General features: G+C 39.8%; 1 protein-coding gene across 1 annotated transcript; it reads left to right on the top strand.

Annotated features, from left to right (window-relative positions):
* Positions 1-12,149: 12,149 nt before the first annotated feature.
* Positions 12,150-13,325, top strand: TENT5D (terminal nucleotidyltransferase 5D; the record flags this gene model as incomplete). Its single annotated transcript, XM_081336465.1, has 1 exon — positions 12,150-13,325. The coding sequence occupies one exon, from the start codon at positions 12,150-12,152 to the stop codon at positions 13,323-13,325; it is 1,176 nt and encodes a 391-aa protein (XP_081192591.1).
* Between the last annotated feature and the right edge of the window lie 8,783 nt (positions 13,326-22,108).

Raw genomic sequence — 22,108 nt, 5'->3', positions numbered from 1 at the left:
AGGTATTTTATTAATATTTTGACGATGGAGAGTTAAAGTGCAACAGAATTTAATGTCTTATTGTTGTTAGCATATTTTAGATTATGCTTGTTCGTATTTTTATACCCTGTATTCAGCTCTGGGAAGTTGGGGAGGGGGGAGGGGAGGGGAGGGAGGGGTTGGGAAGAGGGGAGGGGGAGGAGGGGGGGTTTGTATTTAAAAATGTATTGTAAAACTTTTCAATAATAATAATATAATAATAATAATAATAATAATAATAACAATAACAATGATGATGATAATAATAATTAATAATAATAATAATAATAATAATAATAATAATAATAATAATAATAATAATAATAATAATAATAATAATAATAATAATAATAATAATAATTTAATTTCTATACCGCCCTTCTCCCGAAGGACTCAGGGCGGTGTACAGGGCAATAAATACAATAAAAATACAGTGTACAAAAGTTAAAATAGAATTAAGTATTAAAGCCCAATTACAGTAAAATTAATTAAAATTAATATTAAAAAAACCTTTTGTGTAAGCCATTTAATACATGGTGTGAATCAGACCTGTGGGATTGTTTTTCTCCCTCGCCCCTGTTTCTTTTCACAATTGCAAAAGCTTGCTTTCCAGAAAGAAGAAAATGAGATTGCAGGCGGTTGTTATAAAAGGTATCATTGGTCTATTGTTAGAAATGTAAGGAAAAGCATCCTGGAAGCTTGCAGGTGTCATTCTGAAACTTCTGAATCGAATTTTTGAGGCTTTTCCGGTTCTTCCAAGCTCAGCTATTATATGTAATGAATGATTGCAGTTTTATGAATGGCCTCAAACCGTGGGCTTCTGTCAAAAAAAAAAAGGCCTTCTTCCTTTCATATTTTCTGAATGTAATCGAAGCAAGCTTCCTTCCCCCATATCCTTTCCTCTCGTTAACTTAGGAGAAGAACTGGAAGCTTTGTTGCTTCCTGGCCACCCACCATGCCCCTGATAGCTTTATTCATGAACTTCTTGTGATTTTGTTTTTTTTTTTTTCTTTCTTTGGCTCCCCGCACTTTCTAGCATCGACGAGGAGGTTCTGTCAGTCAAAGAGAGACTTTTCTGAACTGGTCAATCAATTGGGATGGGATCTTTTATGTCTCTACTGGCAAGAATGCCTATTGACATCTTTGTAACATCAAAAATTAGTCTAAATGATCTAAAACATTGGGTTTTGGACAATAATATTGAAGCCAGACTTAGTCTGGAATAAGTAGACTCATCAACAGTTAGTGAAACTTGAGTTAGTCATGGCTACCTGTGATCATTATTGTTTTCCTTGGATTTCCTTTAAGAAGTGCAGGGCAGCATCCAAGTGATTGACCAGCTCCAGTCAAAACTGGAAACAAAGTTATTGGCTTTTTGAGTATAACTTTTCAAGCAAAGGTGAAGAACATCTTTTTGATGGGATGGTTTGCCAATGGTCCAACCTGGTATCAACTCTGTCTTACTGCAGATATTTTAACTGCTAGCCCAGCCCATGGGTTAATATTGTTCACCAATCTTCCCCACCCAGTCTGTAAAGCTATAGAATATGATTGTTCTGTTCTTCCATCTTAAGCTTTAATTATACCTGTTTATGTCTTGGGATTGATAACATACTTGGTTTCAGCAAATCTGATTCTTGATCCTTGAGAGATTATTGGACCAATCACTCCCTCTCAGCCCAACCTGGCTCATGGGGCTGTTGTGGGAAAAATGTGGAGGAGGGAATGTAATGTTCACCACCCCGCACTGCTGAAGGAAACAGATATACTGTAAATCTCACAAGTCACAAACATCCTCCTAAGTTATTCTGTCTCAAAAGAATGTTGCTGTGAATACAGGATTTAATAATTCTAATATTTGATTTATTCTGTGACCAGACTGACATTGTATAACAAACCTCTCTATTATTATCTGTTTTATTTCAGAGCAATTCTTTGGGAGGTTCATGATTTTATCAGTGGCAAGATGACCATTTGTATTTTTGCCAAAAAGATCCAGTGAATCATCACATTAATTCTACAGAAGTGCATGATTGGCAAGAATCCAACCATTGTAAGTTTTTAAAATGCTCTCTTCTTCCTAGAAATTATATTGAGAAGTGGATCACCAGTAGTAGTAATAGTGATGGGTGATATTATCTTGAAACAAGTGAGAGAGTGCAAACGTTCAAGGGACATGAGATTTTTCATCAAGAAAAAAATTACAAATGTATTCCATAGCAACCTATCAGGTCCAATCAACCATATCATTCTTTATGGATTTCTGACCTATGAGACAGAGCTGAACAATTGAACACAGTTGATCACCTTTTTGTGGTGCCTCATAAACCAGATTTTCTATTGAACCAAACTTAGTAAAAATGGAAAAGAGTCATTTGCTTGGGTAAAAGCAAATGACACTTTGGGAAGAGAGTAATTTGCTTGTCTTCTATTGAGGACCTGTATATTGCATGAGCCAGAAAGAGGGCCCTACAGTTTGTGTCCCATCCTGGATACAAACTGTTTCAATTCTTGGGATGCCTCTATAGGACATTGCATGCCAAAACAACTAGATACAGAGACAGGTTTTTCCCCCCCCCCCCAACTCGGGTGCCATCACTCTGCTGAGCACCTAATTCCCACAGTCCTGTCTTATGCCTAAGGTTATTTACCCAAGTACTATGGCTGTATTACTATTATCCTTCTCATCTTTCCTTTTACCTTCTTCTATTTGTATCTTATTGTTATATTACTTTGTTGTTTGTATGTACATTGAGAGAATATGCACCATAAACAAATTTCTTGTGTGTCTAATCACACTTGGCCAATAAAGAACAGTTCCATTCCTATTCCATTCCCAATTCCATTCCATTCCATCCCATCCCATCCCATCCCATCCCATCCCATCCCATCCCATCCCATCCCATCCCATCCCATCCCATCCTATCCTATCCTATCCTATCCTATCCTAGGATTAAACTATCACAATTAGGTATGCCTTTTTCTATACCGATATGCCTCAGCCATCAGCACAGAATCATACCAAATGATTGAGAAAAACTTAAGTGCTGTATTTGCATTTTCATAAAATCATCATTGTCTGTCATTTGGGAAGTAGAAAAAAGAGCTAAAAATCCAGATAGCTTACCAAATCAATGCAGCCCATGAATGCATTTACAAATGATTTAGAACGACAGTCAATAACTTTTATCTTATAGTCTCAATAGTCTATCAAGAAAAGCAATCCTACATTCTGAACCCTCAAAGGTCTACTGATAATAACAATCTTATATTCTGAACTGTGAGATGTCCTAAAGAACCCCACAAGATTTAATAAACTGATATCAATCAATCAATCAATTATTCATTCACAGTTAGGAATCCGAACTAGAGAATCCAGCAAGCTGATGTAACATGAAATGGATTCCTTCATTAGATACCTTCCTGCTTTCTCTGCCCAAAAAAGTGGGGCCTACTGAGTCCCTTTACCAATGATACATTAGAATATTCCCACATCTGCCCTTCCTATGCTTCCCATGCATAGTTGTGTGTAACTGTCCAAGGTCCTGAACATTAAATACTAGTGTTCTCTCTAGCCAATGAAGTATTTGACACACACAGTAATAGAAAGAGTTCAGCATTTCTCTTCTGGCACTTAAAGCTGTTAAAAGTGACTCCGAATTAAACGGAAAAAGGTGGAAGGAACATTCCACAATCAAGGCATCATAACCAGTAGAACAATAAGCCTGCTAAAGCTCCAGATTAAAAATAAATAAATGAGTAGATTAAAAACTTGGTTCCCTGTGAGCCTATTGTTTTCACCAGCATGCCAACTAATGTACAGAGTTTGAGGCTGGGCAATCCATCCTGTTCAATTCTTGGAAAAGAGAATTGTTTTTAAGATGAAAGTTGGCTCCTTCTATTCCTTCTCCCATTTTCCCCATCAAAAGCAAAGTGGCATATGGCCGTGGGTTACTTATTAAGTGTTTGATGAGGTGACTAGAATGCTAATAGCATGAAAAGATTGTAGTAGCAAATGATGCATTATCTTGAGATAAGGTAGTATTATAAAGGCTCTTGTTAGGATTGTTGACATTAGCTTAATGGGAGCAGCTCTTGAGAGTCCCTACTAAAAGAGATGGGCTTGCTTTTATTACATGTCTTCTTCCTGTTAGGTCCGTCTGTTTTTCCATTTTTTTAATCATGTGATGCGATGATGTGAGAAGCTGTTCACAACATTTCATATAACCATCAGATCTTTTCACAATTTTGAGGTGTTGCCAAATTCCAGTCCTTGACTAATATCTTCTTGTGACATGGGTGCCATTGAAACTGACACATTTTCCTATCCCATGTCCTTTATCAAGTTACATACTGTTTTTCTCTGAAAATAACATTTTTATTTTTTTGCCTCCAAAAGAGGTACCAGGTCTTATTTTCAGGGGGTGTCTTTTACACTCACCTCTGGCACCGACATCCCCGTCCAACTGGTCCACTTCTTCTGGGGCTGAAGGAGCAGCTTCATCCTGCAGCTGTATTCTGACCTGCATTTTGCAGTCAGAGGCCTTTCTGGAATTTAATCCATAGCTCAGTCCTCGGCTGCAAGGTCTTGCAGAACCAAGCTATGGCTTCAATCCATAGCTTGATTCTCAGCTGCACAGGCCTTCCGAAAAGGCCTGTGACTAAGAAATGCAGGCCTGGCTGCAGAAGTTGCCACAGAAGAACTGGGCCAGTGAGGAGGGCCTGGCTGCAACAGTAAGCAGGTGTGGGGTGCGTGGGGCATCTCCACCCACACCCACACCCTAGCTTGAATTTTAGGTGTGTGTCTCGCCCTAAAACTAGGGCTTATTTTAGGGGTAGGGCTTATATTAGGCCCACCCCCCCCAAAATCAAGCTAGGCCTTATTTACAGGGTAGGTCTTACTCTTGGGGAAACATGGTAGAAGGTGTGTGTGTGGATAGATAGATAGATAGATAGATAGATAGATAGATAGATAGATAGATAGATAGATAGATAGATAGATAGATAGATAGATAGATAGATAGATAGATAGAGATAGAGATATAGGTCAACTACTTTGGAGATTCCCAGGAATAAATTATTTACAGTGCTTTATGTAACTTAACTGTCTTGCAGATTTGAGTTCAGATATAATTAAAATGGCTGCCAAGTTCTGTTATGCTACTATTAAGAGGAGCGCCCAATTAGTGTAGATGTACCTGAGCTGAGGACATTAAGATGACTTTTATTTTAAGTATGATGCTCCACTTGTGATTTGACTGCATTTTTGCTTAATGGCTAAAGGGTAATAATTCACTGATTCAAATTCCATTGTGCAAATGAATTTGTTTTGTTTTTTCATTGATTCAAATTCCAATTTGCAAATTAGGTTGTTTTTTTCCCCAAAAACCTGATTTTTTTTAGCTAGAGTTTTTACATGCAAACTGATGGCTTGCATCACCTGACTCTCGATAAATCTTTCCTAAAGTGGAACACATGGCATGCGTATCGGAAACTATATAAATTACAAATTGCATACATATTTCTGGACATTTTTACTGACAATTGCCCAGAGGTTTGGGGAGATATTGCAATTTTCATAGAATATCCATCTATTTCATTTGAAGACTGATTTAGTTGGTTTCGAAGGCGGTTTTCTTATAAATAATCCTTTAGAGGAAATAGCTGGGTGGAATGTAGTTAGACTATTCCATCCAGAGCTGTAATATTTCCAAATGGATGCTCATGATGATTTAGGCGTTATCCTAAATCAACTAAATCTCATCAAGTTTGTTTTTTCTTTGTCTCCAGAGTGGATGTTTAGAATTCCTCCAGTAATGCTGGGCTTGTTCAAATTTTGGTTAGCTCTGCCTTATTTTAAATGAAATATTTATCACCATTTTAAAAAAAGCCTGTGTGATCTTTTGTCTTTTGTTTTATACATCCTGAATTTTAGCAAACAGAGAATCACTTTTTCCTAAAATCCTCCCGCACGCAGTCCAATGCTCTTCTATTTTGTGACTCAGAAGGCAGGCAGGCCTTTGATTACATCTATGCCTATCTAAGGCTTCAGGATTTGCTCCATTATCTCCAGTTTCCATGGCAGCTGCATTTCTTTCCAGGGGCTTGTCTATAAGTCATCTACCCTTTTCTTCATTTCTGTTTTCTGTCAGCCGGGAACCAATCTAAGCCCTAACTTAATTTTAGAAGCAGAATTTGAACAGGGTGCATGAGTGCAAAAGATAGATTGATGAATGAGCCAATGTCGGGGAAAGATATGTTTTAATGTGCATGGGAATTTATCAGGTATTTTGAAGGATGGGGTTCTAGGATGCAGTTTTTCCCAGATGCTTGGAGATGCCAGGAATCTAAGCTTGGATCTCTGTATATAAAGTTCTGTATTCAAAGCAGCTTTCTACTTCTGAGCTCTGGCTTCTCCTCAGCCAACTACAAGCATCTTTGACCTATAATAGCCCTTAAAAAGTCCTTAAGCAGGACATGAATCAGTTTGATCTAGTGGTTAAGGCAGCAACTAGAAGCCAGGAGATTGCGAGTTCTATCTTGCCTTAGGCATGAAAGCTGGCTGGGGGACTTTGGGCCAATCAGCAGGAGACTGAATTCTAGTCCCACCTTAGGCATGAAAGCTAATTGGGTGACTTTGGGCCAATCACCAGAAGACGGCGAGTTCTAGTTCTGCCATAGGCATGACAGTTGGCTGGGGGACTTTGGGCCAGCCTTCTTTCTCAGCCCAACTCACTTCATTGGACTTTTGGAACCCATGTTCCACAGCAATTAATATTCAAAATAATGCCAGTATTCACCATACCATAACATTTTATGCTTTCATGCTGTATAGCGCTCTCTTTCTCTCTCTCTCTCTCTCTCTGTGTGTGTGTGTGTGTGTGTGTGTGTGTGTGTGTGTGTGTGTGTGAGAGAGAGAGAGAGAGAGAGAGATTAAAAATTAAATGCATATCCTCAATGGGAGATGGCTGTAAGCTTCACCATTGAGAAGAGAAGGTAGATATGATAATAGCCTTCAAGTCCCCAAGAGGCACCATGCAGCAGAAAGTCAAAAGCTATTCTCTATCATCCTAGACTGTAGGACAAGGCAGAATGTGGGCCTCAGTTGTGAGAGGCAAGGCTGCAGATGAATGTTGGGAAATGTTTCCCAGTGACATGTTCAATTTCAGAGTGCAGTCATTTTTGCAAATTGAGCTGGCTGATGAGTGCAATAAAGATTTTCCATTTCAATTTTCTGAAGAAATGTTATGCAATCAAGTCAAGTCCTAGCTCCTGTTCGATGGGGCTATTGTAATTTAGAGTCCTACGTGGGGCAGGAGGTTAGATTCATTGAGCAACATTTCTTGTTTTAAGACTAAATGTCCAGTTTTGGAATCCAACAAAGTATCCCAGATAATCAAAGGAGTCTCCCACTGGCACTTGCCCAACAACTTTAACCTCAATTCCCAATGGAAAGCCAAATGGATGGATGAATGCCCAGGCATAGGAAGACATATATATGAGGTGCCAGACTTGGAACAACTATGTCAGCAATGGACAATCCTGAATAGGATTTGCATCTTACACGGCATCTGCTAGGACTCCCTGTATAAATGTGGTACAATATCCCTCAGTGTGACTGTGTGGTCCCACATCAAACTGTAGATCACATTGTCACCGGTTGTAAGTTGAGGGCATATACTGGTCCAGTATCTGATTTCTTTAATATAAACAATGTTGCACTTCAGTGGTTAGATGGCCTGGACATTGGTATTTGAACATACATCTTTTTAACATTTATATTTTATTGGGTTATGCTGGTCTAGATGAAATGTTAATATATATTGCTAGTCCATGTATGATATGCCATACACTAAATAAAGGAGTCCATTAATTCTTCTTTCAATTCCATTGTTCTTCCCAGTCCCACAACCCAAACCACAACGAGGTTCTTCCACCCAAAAGCTAAAAAATGTCAAGTTCCCCATTTTGTGTAACAAAACTCTATGACACTGGATCATAGTTGGTATGGTCTTTTGATCAGAGAGGTGGCAAACCCAGAAAAACTGAACAGGCAACTAAGGAGGGAAAAGTCCATTTTTAGAAGTATATCAAATATTGCCATATCACAAACCCTTTCTTGGATAAATGAACAAAAATTGCCCACTGCTACTAGTTAGATGATCTCTTGAGCAGAAATGAACAAACTTATAATCATAACTGATTTTTTTTCAAAAAAATAATAAAAATAAAAACTGCTTGCACACCATGTCTGATGGTGTTTCTAACTGGTATAATTATTTTTAATTACACAGCTGTGTAATTTTCACTTAATTACATTCTTAGAGTTCATATTTAAAAATCACAACGTTGGAACATTTAATTTTATAGCAACCCATGATAAATGTCCAGGAAAACAATGCCTCCCAAACGTTCTGCTGGCAACATTCAGAAACTGATTTTTATTTTTTATTTTGGCAGAGTAACTTAAACCTTTTGCTCCAAATGACTGCTAAAACGAGGGATACAAAGGATAAATAAAGCAGAGGAGTAACTTTGAAAGACAAGCAAGAGATATCTCCCCTCTGGAGTGATGCCTTGTTCCCTCAATTTTCATTCAGTGTACTGAGGGAGCTATATAGTCTGAGGTAAATTATCAATTATCAGTTGATATGTATACCTAAACATTCCAGATTCTTCCCACTACATGGCATAACATCCCATAAATTGGTGGCTACTTAGATGGTTCTACAGCTGTCAGACAAGCAGAGACACTCATAAGTAGCTAAAGCAAGCAGTTTTACTATCTTCTACCTAAGTTACAAGAATCTCCTCAGACTGCTTGCTTTCCTCTAGGAACAACCAGATAGGCTGGATGGATCTTGGGAGAGGTCAAGCTTATGCCTCTTGTGGCTGTACAAGGCCTCTAAGCTAGTATCAAAATAGAGAAAGTTGGTACTAAACATATATGAGTATTATGCTTTCTGGCTCATATCTTGGCCTAAGAACTAAGAGCGTCTGCCTGAGCCTTCAAAAATCATGTTTCTTATAGACACAAATCAGAATGTAATAGAAGGTTGAGACAGGTTCCTTTGTCAATATCCAAATTCAGTGAACTCCCAAGTCCCCAGAGGGCCAACCCAAGGCCCCTTGGCCTTTAGGCAACTTACACACAGGCAGACCCAGTGGGTAACAATCCCACTTCCTTTCCACACCTTTCCCCAGGCCTACCACTGCTGCTAGTACTAGTAGTAAACTACCACTGTTGCTGAACCCCAGGCTGCTTCCAGTCCTCTACTTTCACAACAACCTTCCTTCTACTCTACAATGACACCCAGATGTTTTTTCTGCTCTGCTTTTATAGCTGCTCAGTGCTGGAGATCTAGACTGGCTGGGGGGGGGGCTGCAAGGGGCAGAGGAGCTTTCCAATTTTCAGGCAGTCTGGCTCCTCACTGCAACTTAAGACTTTGATCTCTCAGAAAGAAGTAATTCCTTCCTTTAGATCTTTATTTATTTGTGAAGCAGGAAAGGTTAGGGTTTAAAGATTGCACTCTGTTCAAGCTCTTGGGGTATTTTTGATGGTATTCTCTCACTTGAAAAGAGATGATAGGTTATGGAAAGAAAGAAAGAAAATCACTATGTAACCTTGAAAGAAAAAGTAAAATATAAATGCATTTATAAGGTAAAGGTAAAGGTTCCCCCGCACATGCGTGCTAGTCGTTTCCGACTCTAGGGGCCGGTGCTCATCTCCGTTTCAAAGCCGAAGAGCCAGCGCTTGTCCGAGGACATCTCCGTGGTCATGTGGCCGGCATGACTAGACGCCAAAGGCGCATGGAACGCTGTGACCTTCCCACCGGAGTGGTCCCTATTTTTCTACTTGCATTTTTTACGTGCTTTCGAACTGCTAGGTTGGCAGAAGCTGGGACGAGTAACAGGCGCTCACTCTGTTACGCGGCACTCGGGATTCGACCCGCCAAACTGCCGACCTTCTGATCGACAAGCTCAGCGTCCTAACCCACTGAGCCACCGCGTCCCTACAATGCATTTATAAGTGATGACTGAAAATTGCTTCTTTATAATCTACCTTCCTTCTCGCCCCTTCTCCTCCTCCTTTTCCTCCTGCTCCTCCCCCTGCTCCACCTCCTCCCCCCCTATTATTTTCTATTTTCTTTCTTACTTATTTACTATTCTTTCTTATCTGTTTCTTTTTCTAATATTTGTCTTACTGTACATTAACACACACCCCCTCCAAAGTTGATTAACTTCAAGTCAATCAATTCTTCTTCTCCTACCGTGAACTAAGCACTCAGAAGAAATTTCCTGACAGTGAGAACTATTAACCAGTGGAACAACTTGCCTCCAGAAGTTGTCAATGCTCCAACACTGGAAGTTTTTAAGAAGAGATTTGTCTGAAATGGTTGGAATGTAGGGTTTCCTGCCTAAGCAGGGGGTTGGACTAGAAGACCTCCAAGGTCCCTTCCAACTGTGTTATTCTATTCTATTTCAAAAATGACAATTTCACAATGCTTCTCTGAAAATTGAGATGGCTCAGGTTCAGCCATCTGAAGTTGGGAGGCATCCACTTCTGAAATTTCTCCCTTTGCCTTTTTTCCCCCCCTACTGCCATTTTCTACTAAACAGAAATTTCTTTGCTGTTACTCCGACAATAGTTGGCTTGCCTCTTTTTTTAAAAAAATTCTTCTCTTGAAAACGTAACATTGCAAAACGAAAAGAGAAGATTTTCTGTTTCCCTTCTAATTGGAGGGGGCCCTGGCTGGCCACACCAGCATTTATTGAGGCTTCAAACTGTAGTAGCAGAACTCAGCTGAGTGTTTGGGTGGTGAAACTGGTAGCACACAGAGTTAAGTGGAGAAGTGCCTTGTGTCAACGTGGGGTTGTTAAGTACACCCTGTGGTTTGCTTGTTTTAATGTTCCTCTAAATGTCGAATTGTGTGTTTTTATAGTCCAACTGAGCTAATGGTATGATTCAGAACAGAATGTAAAAAAAAAAAACCAGCGATAAAGCTGTAAAAAAAAAAAAAAAGGAACCCAAAATTCCCAGTCAAGCAACACATTTGATAGGGACAAGCAAATTAAGATAAATGAGCATGCAAGCTTTTGCCATCCCCAGAACTCTTCGACCGGTATGCTGCATGAACCACATGAGGGGAGAAAAAAATAAAATAGAAATACTATACTGCAGGGGTGTCAAACTCAATTTCATTGAGGGTATTCATCAGCATTGCGGTTGCCCTCAAGGGGCCGGGTGGGTAAGGCCTGGGTGGGCGTGGCCTACTGGGTGGGCGTGGCTAGAGTGTGTATGGCCTGCTGGGTGGGCGTGGCCAGCTCTACATCGTTCGCATCAAGGGTGCCTATGGGGGCCTGGGCAGGAGTGGGACAGATCTGAGGGTCTCTGGCAGAAGGAGGGTCTCTGGGCCAGGGCCAAGGCAGTGGGGGCCGTTCCCTCACTGTTTCCAGGATGGCTTCGCGGGCTACATGAAACCACTTCGCGGGCCGGATCCGGCCCCCGGGCCTTGTGTTTCACATGTCTGCTATACTGTATATTAACTGCATGCTTTGGGGGTAAGGAATTGCTCTACTTCAAACTGCAACAAAAAACTAAGAGCCATGCTATCTTATGGGATGTTTATTCAAAATTCTGCACACATTCTGGGTAAAAGGCACACTGGGATAACATTTACCTGCCTACAGCAGGTGTCTAAGGTGGGCATCTGTGTCAACATTTTATACACAGAGTTCCTTTCAAGCCAAAACAGTGTCCATTCAAAATTCTCAGTCCAGTAAAAATCTGCATGCACATATAAATTTGCATTAAAACCCTTCATAAATGTTTTGAAGTCAAGGAGAATGGTCCCTATGCAAATCTTCAAGGCCTGCATGGAGACCATAGTCAATATCTCCTTGGCCAATGGAATATCTACTTGGCCAGTGGGATTGCTGAAGTTATAATTTCCTTCCCAGCTCCAGATCAATCATTTGATCGATCAATTGATTAATCCATCAAGCAATTGATCAATCAATTCTAACTTGAGTGTTTGTCATGCAACCACACTACCAAATTTATTAACTTTTGAAGATGTTCCTGACTTCTTCTTTTGTGCTTTCTTCTTAGTTGACCACCTGATTTCAGGATGACTGAGGGTTTAGATCACAGATTCAGTTATCTCACCTGGGAACAGATTAAAATACTGGATCAAGTGCTGACTGAAGTGATCCCCATTCATGGAAGAGGGAATTTTCCAACTTTAGAGGTAAAGCCAAAAGACATCATTCATGTTGTCAAAGAGCAACTGATAAAGAAACAAATCATTGTTCATGATGTTCGCTTGAATGGATCCACGGCGAGTCATATCCTTGTCAAACAAAATGGCACCAGCTACAAAGACCTGGACATCATTTTTGGTGTGGAGCTTCCAAGTGAGCATGAATTTCAGGTTGTGAAGGAATCTGTCTTGAGTTGCCTCTTGGATTTTTTACCAAAAGGTGTCAACAAGGAAAAAATCACGGCACAGACCATGAAAGATGCTTATGTTCAGAAGTTGGTAAAGGTATCCACAGATCATGATCGCTGGAGCCTCATCTCCCTGTCCAACAACAGTGGCAAAAATGTGGAGCTCAAGTTTGTCAACTCTCTCCGGAGGCAGTTTGAGTTTAGTGTAGATTCTTTTCAGATCATTCTCGACACCGTGTTGAATGTCTATAGTGATACAAATGGCAAACTTACGGAAGATGCTGAGCTGTCTGTTGTTGCTGAGAGCATGTATGGAGACTTTGATGAAGCTATGGACCACTTGAAATACAAACTGATTGCTACAAGGAACCCAGAAGAGATCCGTGGAGGAGGTCTTCTGAAATATAGCAATCTTCTGGTCCGGGATTTTAAGCCAGCTGATGAGGCAGAGATTAAATCATTGGAACGTTACATGTGTTCTCGGTTCTTCATTGACTTTCCAGATGTAGCTGAGCAACAACAGAAGATTGAGTCTTACCTGCGTAATCACTTCATTGGGGAAGAGAAGAGCAAGTATGACTACCTGATGACCTTGCGTGGGGTTGTGAACGAGAGTACGGTCTGCCTTATGGGCCACGAACGAAGGCAAACACTAAATATGATTACAATCCTGGCTCTCAAAGTACTTGGAGAGCAGAACATCATCCCCAACGTAGCCAATGTAACCTGCTACTATCAGCCTGCCCCTTATATCAGAGACAGGAACTTCAGCAATTACTATATCGCTCATGGACAACCTTCTATTATCTACCAGCCCTATTCCTTCCACATACACATGCAAAGTGGTATGGTGTAGCCAATCACGAAACCTCCTTGCCTTACATCAGTGCTCAATCAACCCTTGCTCCACCCAACAATTCTCTTCAAAATAAAGCCCTCGTTAAAGCAAATTTTCCCACCATGTTTGATTAGCGGGACATCTGTAGGTGTGTGTACCCACCTATACCTGTGTGCTGTGGCCAATGTCCATCATCAGTCCAGACCTTGAAATAACCTTCAGGCAGCTTGGCAAAGTTTGACTTGGATATCAAAGGAGTTGTGTTTTGATTGACTGCACACTGCATACTCAGTGCCCTAAAACTATGATCTCTTTGTTTTTTTCATGTACCAATTTATGTTGTTCTCTTTTTATTGCAAAGAGTTGACCAAGGCTAGAAAGGGTAGCCAGCGATAAGGCATTACAAGTGTCACAAGGGGATGGGAGATGATGCCATGCCTGAAGAAAAGTGCAACAACCATGAGAGTTCCTTATGAAAGCAGCTTTGTTCAAGTTGGTACCATTCAGATGGTGTTTGGTTATATTTCTCAGAATGTCAAACGTTGCTAGTTGGGAATTTTGTGAACAGAAAGCCCAACTTTGGATTTAATTTTCCTGGGCACCAGGTCGGGGAACTCTGGTATCGATATAGCTTTTCCCAAGATGGCCTTCAGATTTGTGGACTTCAACTCCCAGAGTTCTCAGCAATAATCATGTTATCTGGGAATTTTGGGAGATGATTCAGATATCTGGAGATGCCCAGGTTAGGAAAGATGCCATATGTTTTGTAGGGAATGGGTGATCGGCATGATTTCTAACAAAACGTGAAGAGTGGAGAGGAAGAATGCTTTTGAGCACTTTTAGAAGGTCTGCCATGGTTTGTGGAAGGAATTCCAGTCCTTTAATTCTAAACTGTGAGAAGATAGAAGTTGCCCTTACATATATTAATTGTAATTGGAAGTGAAGATATTGAGTTAGATAAAGGTCGGGCATTGCCCGATTGAAGTATCTACTAGATGAGGAACAGATACCCCACAGTTCTCTTTATTGAGATTTAAGTTATCAATTTCTCCTCTTCAAAGACCACCCATGCAAAATTATGGCTTGTGGCATCCATTGCCCAAACAACACCATGCATGAGAACTATTTTCTGGCTCCCAGATCACAGGTACATAAGCCTATGCACATTCCATGTTTAAGTATGACCTCGATACAAGCATACCTCAGAATCATGTGGCAATGAAGGAGAGGGCCCAGAGAGAATGATACCACTGATATATCTAGACGGAACTAGGGTCATTTCATGTTTATTCCCAAGCACAGACTTCAGACACCAAAGCTACAAAACGTGCCTCCAGAAGTTGCGGATGCTCCAACACTGGAAGTTTTCAAGAGGAGTTTGGACCGCCACTTGTCACTAAGCGTATAGGGTCTCCTGCTTGAGCAGGGGTTGGACTAAAAGACCTCCAAGGTCCCTCCCAATTCTCTTATTCTGCATTCTGTAAAGCTAAGGGAGAAAACAAGTCGTTGAATGGAGAGGCAATTGGTTAATGTTGGTGTTTTCTTTGATATGTTGTTTTAGAAGGCACAGGAATGTCCTTGGAAAGAATAGCCCTGTTTAATTCTTGTTCCACTTTTGCCTTCCACAGCAGACAGGAAATAATGCTTCCCCCCCCCCTTGAAGAATGTCTCTATAGCATGAAATGCTTCAGATCTCCGAGTTTAGATTGTAGCTTAGCTTTCGACTTGAATTTTTGTGGGTACCAATCTGTCGTCATGCAGTGCTTGGCAGTTTAAATAGGCACATGAATTTTATTTGGGAGGAAGCATCTCCTTGTATTTGGAGTAGCAAAGTATTTGTATATGTATACACACACACACACACACACACATATGTTTTTAAAGGGATATTATGGAACAGAATGGGATAGAATGATGGATAAAAGACACAGAAGCGGTTATGGGTCAGAAATACAGATGCTCGTTCAAAAATTCAAAAACGGTGGAGCTTTTATAATGCCTAATTCTGAAATTGATGCCAAATTTCAATTGGAATGACAGGAGTGGATTAGGAACTTTAAGGAAAAGCTGACCACTTGAATCTCCTTTTGTCCCCCAGAGCTGCATTCAGTGAAGGTGTGCACACCAAATATTGTGTGTGTGTGGCATTGAAACACACACACACACGCTTCTTGCCATTGTTTTTAAAATGTGTGCTTTTCCAAACGAGACAAGAGTTTCCATGTGCCGAAGTGCCTCCTCCCGCCCTATTTTCATAGATCTTAACCGAGAAAGAGGGAAAAAATCGCTAGAAATGTTAAGCTTATCATATATTCTGTAATTCTGAAAGGGGAACTTCGGAACACTTAAGGGGGAAAGAATTCTCTCATTGCCAGCCCTGGTTTTCTTAACACGAGTTCCCCGTATCTTTCTGTACATTTAAATAGACTCCAAGAGTTGATTTGCACCGTGTGTTTTCTGTGACGCTGAGCTGAAACCCTGCTTTAACTATTTTGTTCACCGCGGTTTCAAACGAAGAACTGTAGCATCACTCAGGATGGACCCTGTTGCTTATCAAAACGATGTGAAGATTTCCCTGACACAAATTGCAATGGCCACCATCCTTAAGGACTTTCAAAGAAAAAAGGCAAGCTGTCAGTCAAAAGCTAGTGGTGACCAGTAAGGGAAACTTTATCTTAAAAGCCAGATGTTTTTGTTTTTTTTAAAACACACACACACACACACACACACACACACACACACACACAATCTCCCAAAGCATACAATTTACCATTAGTCCTTGGTCTTGTTAGGTTGCTTTGTCTGATACTAAAGGGTTCAGGTAGTCCTCGACTTATGAACACAGTTCAGACCACAATTGTCATTGCTAAGCAAGGTGGTGGTGACTGAGCCATGCCCGATTTTATGACCTTTTTTTTTCTGCAGCGAATCACTGCAGTTAAATGAATCAAGTAGTCAGTCAGGAAATCTGGCTCCCTCCCTTGACTTTGCTTGTCTGAAGCCAATTGGGACGGTTAGGGATCACCTGGTGATCACGTGACCCACCAGGATGCTGCAACCATCATCCATATAGTGCATGGCGGATGCCAAGGGCCTGAATTTGGATCACACGTCCGTCCGTGGGGAGGCTTTATTGCTGGCAAGCGTGAGGCCCAGCCATAAGTCACTTTTTTTTAGGGATTTTCCAGTAACTTTGAACAGTCGCTAAATGAGTGATGATAAGTCCAGGATTACCTGTACTTTCTTATCATGTGATGTGAATTGGAAATATCATTCTGTAATTTTCTCCATGAATAGCAAGCAGAGAAAAACACTTAATGATCCTTTTACATGTTTTGCTTTTTCACCACCAGTTTTGGTGGCTATCTTTGGAAGGGACTTGAGAATTTGACATCTTTACCTGTCCTTTAAATGTTCTTGCAAAAAAAAAACAGAAGACCCATTTTCCTGGGAGAAAGGAATAAGTATTCAACCAGTCTAAGTTTGTAGAGTTGAGGCATAAACAAAACTTCGAAGATCTGGATGGTTTTCCTCAACTGCAGCTAAATGCATCTTCCTAACATACGTGTCCTTCACCATACACTCATTGGTGTCATTCTGATGATGTGATATATTCAATCTTTGCCACTGGCATTTGACTGAGAAAGAACGTGTGGCCAGGTCAAGGTGTGCCTTTTAGTGTTACTATGAATATGCATTGTTAAGTCTTTGAGAATCAGCATGTGTGCATTATCAACAACGTACGACCTGTTGATGTTCACTGACCACATTGTGTAGCTTTCTATCAGTTATTCGTTTAATTCAGTCTCGTTTTGTGTCTTTATACTGGCGTGATGTTTTAGTTTATCCAACTACACCACCATGTTTTGAACTGAGCTCCGTAGGACCCAGCGGAAACAGTGATCCAGTTGATTTTGACGAGCAGTTTGAACCATTAAACAGTTTGAAGAACATCAATATGCAAAAAAAAAAGTCTCAGGTATAAATTGAATCTCTTGGTATATCCCTGTGTTTGTTACATAAAGGTTGCAGTTGACCGTCTCCGGAGAGAAATCATTTGGCACGTATATATAGAAATCAAATTGAGCAGAATATTTTTATATATATATATATGTATATAAGATGTTATTGATTAAAAGTTCCAATAGATTTAGGAATGCTTTCAGCAGTGTTGATTCTTGTTTTTGTTTGTTTTTGAAATACATCCACCAGAGGAAATGTACATGTTCAGCTTTCTCTTGTGAGCATCTCAAATACAAATGCAGAAAACTTAACTCTTTGGGTCTTGGGTACATAAGGGTAAGAACAGCCCTTATAACGTCTCTGTTCCAATCAATGAAAGTTGCACAATCTTAACAGTTGTATGCTTGGATTATAATGAGCGTTGTGGCTGCTGTTAAAGAAAAAGAAACATTCAGTAATAACTTATTGTACATGATAGATGTGTTCCATGACGTGTGCTGGATGGAACATTTCCGGTCTTTCCATATGTCCGAATTATTGCACATGCACCACATCCCAAAATTGGAACAGAAAGCAGCTTTATACCAAATCAGATCGTTAGTCTGTCCAGCTCAGTTTGGCATGATCTAAATTGACTACAGAGTCTTTCTTGAGTTGTGGACAGGAGATCTTCTGCTAGGAGATGCCATGAATTGAATCGAATGCTTGCAAACTAGACACGCAAGCACTGAGCAAGCGTCTCCCTGCATCAAAGCATGGAGTTTCATCATGCCTCCCTTACTTGCTCATTCCCAAAGAAGTTAACAAGACTGGGTAATAATAAGAAGTAGCAAAGTTTTCTGCAAGATATCTTGGACAGTTGCTCCAGGTCAGATAGTCCTAACTTGGCAAATAAACAATTTGATATGATATAAAGGATCTTATGCGTAAGCCTAGAAAGAAGCATAGCATTCCATTGGTCTATAAGTGTCAGTCTTATGGGGAAAATCAGATCAAGAAATTAACTTAACAAAGAGACTACAACTTTATGAACAGAATCTTGTAAGTCTGCTTGTGTTTTACCTTCCCTCACTCTTTGCCTTCAATACCTCCATGGCTCTCTACACTAAATTCCTGCTGATGCACCTTATCTATGTCTTGGTTCATAAATTGGTAAACTGACAAACCTGTTTGTGTTGCAGAACATTGAATGACTTCCCTATCCTCCACCACCCACATAATGTAATGTTAGAGGCAGTGTTTCCATCCAGAAATGTATATATTTGTGAAGCTACTGTGCGTGACTAGCCTACAGTACATATCAACTCTTTTTTAAGTGTGAGGATCATTGATGTCAATTGCACCTCTGTTTGGGAAGGACCAGAGGCAACTTAGGTTAATTCTTAAGTTTGAATTTACCAGTATAGATTATCTGTGTGATCCTGCTGTTGTGCATCAGTTTTCTCTTGCATGTTCTGCTTGGACATTTGTCTCCAAGTCCTAATTTGATGGCCCCGTTGTGATTGCCTTTCTGACATATTACATTATGTGTGTGGTGAATTGACTTGATGTCAGCTTTCTCTTTGATATGTGAAGAGGGACATCCACCCAACAAATGTAATACCCAGATTCTGATATTATTACCTCCAGATATAAATCTATCTACAAGATTTTTTTGATTTTTTTTCCTGTTATATGTTTTGTTAAATGTTTATGTAAAATCTTATTCAGTCAATAGTGTTGGAATGTCTAATGAATATTTTTTACAATGCCTGGTTTTGATCCACTGTTTTCAGAAAACTTTCCCAAAGTTTACAGCTTCAAGTAACCTAATGTTGTGAGGTCCTGTGTGTAAAGGTTTAAGTGCTTTCTTAATATAAATGTATAGACAGATAAATATATAAAAAATAGAATTCCTTAAGATCTTTTGTTATAATTGTCAAAGAATAGAGACAGATATTTTACTGTATTTTCATGTACTTTGTGACATTTATACTATTTAAGATGTTGATGTTTTATCACACAATGAGTTTTTTAAAAGTTGTAGTTCACAATCAGAATGATATGTTTGTTGTGTTCCAGTGATCCAACAAAGAATGGGGCTGTTTTTGTTTTCCGTTTTTAAATGTAAAAGTGGACAAGCTACATGCACACATTATGCTGCCATTATGGACCACCTAACCTGGTCTCAAGTGCAACAGGGACTTGCAAACAAGGCAACCCTTTTGTGCAGTGTTGATCAACCTTAGCAACCTGTTTTTGACTTCAACTTCCACTAATCCCTCCAACCAGCATGAGGTTGTAGGAATTCTGGGAACTGAAGTCCATACATCTTCAATTGTTGAGATTGAGAAACACTGATCTTGTGTATAGTTCAAAAGGCCTTGATTTGCACCTGGAGGGCATCTTGGGCATCTCCAGGTATTTTCATTTTTACTTTTTGAAGATCAGGAGGCATGTGATGAGAAAAGACCTCTTCCTGAGACTCTGGAAGACTATTTATGGTCAAAGTACAGCATGGGTTCACAGCGTATGTCCCTCCAGATACTGCAAAAAACCTTTCCCTGTGTCCTACATTATTGCATGTACTGGCTGGAGTTATAATTGAGCACAGCCTGGAGGACATGCTGGACTTCTTCACATACTACTTAATGAATACTGTACTTGGTGGCTAAGGGCCAAAGAGGATGGACCAGGGAAGTGATGATGTCAACTAGAGATTGGAAGGTCAGAATGTTTGTTCTGCTCTCTGCATTTCACCTTCTAAAAGATACGGCTTAAATATATATTTTATTTGATTTCCCATTGAAAATTGATTTTTTAAAAAATTGTGCCATCCTTATTCTCTGACTTACCACCAAGTTGCAGTTCTTGGACTTGACTGTGGGAACTGCAAGGGGAGACCATGCAAGGGTAGACCACCTGCAGTCCAGAAGGTAGAGCTTGGGCCATCCTTGCATTATAAGTTGACTTCTTATATACATACTCAAGGGCTCCACATTCAGTGTGATGGAGAAGAACTTAATGGACACAAGGAGAAACCAGAGATTGAGCCTGAAGTCAAGGGAGAAGCTTTCAACGCTTGTAAAAACATGAGTTCCTATGCATTCTGGAAGCTATTGGGATGGAGGGCTTCCTTGCAAATTTCACAGAGGTTTTGCAGTGGAAAAGATTCAGGGATTTCTATTTTATAAAGGATTATTGGATAACTTCTCCATTGGAAGCTAATAGAAATTAGGAACCATCTTATCGGCATTTCTTTAAGGCTCTCTTCCGTTTCAGCGCACTGAATTCTTCCAATGCAATAGGAAGGATATTTTTTCTTCCATCCTGGCCAGGCCTGGATGACCTGTCACCATATATGTTCAAGGACAACTCATGCAAAAAACCCAAACCCACCCCCCCCAAAAAAAACCACCTGGCTATGATTCCAAGTTTAATTCTGGAGGGTTTTTAATTTCAAGGTTTCATTTCAATTTTGGTTTTACTGTTTTATTTTTTTAAAAAAATCATTTTTAACTCAGAAGGATCCTGATTTTTTTTAAATTTTTTTTTTAAAAAACCACATCAAAGTATTAAAGCTGCAGGAGAAGGAGTAGCAGCCTGGAATCCTTATGTAGCCAAAAGTGAATGAAGGCCAGGCCCCCTTGAATTCCGTTGACTCTTCCAAGTAGGTGCTAACCATTAGTTGAGAAGTTTCCTATGCGTAGGCTTTTTAAAACAGTTTAATTGGACCTTCACATGTGGACCTGGTTTTTTTGTGCCTGACAAAAAAATTTCTTAATAATGTTACTATATGGATATAAAACTTACCCTCGAGTAAGGATATTGCTTTCTTTCTTTTTTTTATGCGTTTTTTTTAAATTTGCGTACAGGGAAATAAGAGGAGAGAATTAGCGTCTTCTTTCCTGGAATCTCTAGTTGAATGCTATAACATTGACTGGGAAGCCTGGAAAATTCTATCACTGTGCTATTTTATTGCGTGAAAGAGCTTGGGAACTTGCTACGTAGATGTGTCCTTGGTTAAACTTGGCCAGAGTCTGTACTAAATCAAGAAATGCCAAGGAAGTATGCACTGAAATAAAGCGTTGGATGCATCTTCAGTCTGAGCAGAATTGTACCTCCTGCTCAGAATTCCTTGTTTTATCAGCATGTTTTCTAGTCTAATATCAGACACTGATGTTCTGGGAATGGAATTGTGTTGTAAGGATGTAATTCACTCGATGTGCCATCTCAAGTTGTGCAAAAAAAAACAAAAACAAAAAAAACAACCCAACAACAACTGGCAATGCTAAAATAATTGTATTGATCATGTCTATTTGTAGGTCATTAGTCTACATGTTGACTCGTGCCTTTGGGTATCTGGGGAACATTCATTAAATAAATGATCTGCTTTTAATCTAAGTGTCTTCTTTCTTTCTAAATGTAGACTTTTATCTATATTTACTCATTTCTTCTGGTTTATAAATATTGCTTCCTCCTCTCCTCTCCTTCCCTTCCCTTCCCTTCTTTCCTTTCCTTTCCTTTCCTTTCCTTTCCTTTCCTTTCCTTTCCTTTCCTTTCCTTATTTCCTTTCCTTCTTTCCTTATTTCCTTTCCTTTCCTTTCCTTTCCTTTCCTCTCCTCTCCTCTCCTCTTCTCCTTCCCTTCCCTTCCCTTCTTTCCTTTCCTTTCCTTTCCTTTCCTTTCCTTTCCTTTCCTTTCCTTTCCTTTCCTTTCCTTATTTCCTTTCCTTTCCTTTCCTTTCCTTTCCTTCTTTCCTTTCCTTTCCTTTCCTTTCCTTTCCTTTCCTTTCCTTTCCTTTCCTTTCCTTTCCTTTCCTTTCCTTATTTCCTTTCCTTTCCTTTCCTTCTTTCCTTT

Source organism: Vipera berus (assembly GCF_964194415.1).
Source record: "Vipera berus genome assembly, chromosome: 11".
Lineage (NCBI taxonomy): Eukaryota > Metazoa > Chordata > Lepidosauria > Squamata > Viperidae > Vipera > Vipera berus.
Note: the sequence above shows the minus strand (reverse complement) of the source record. Positions and strands in the feature narration are given on the sequence as shown.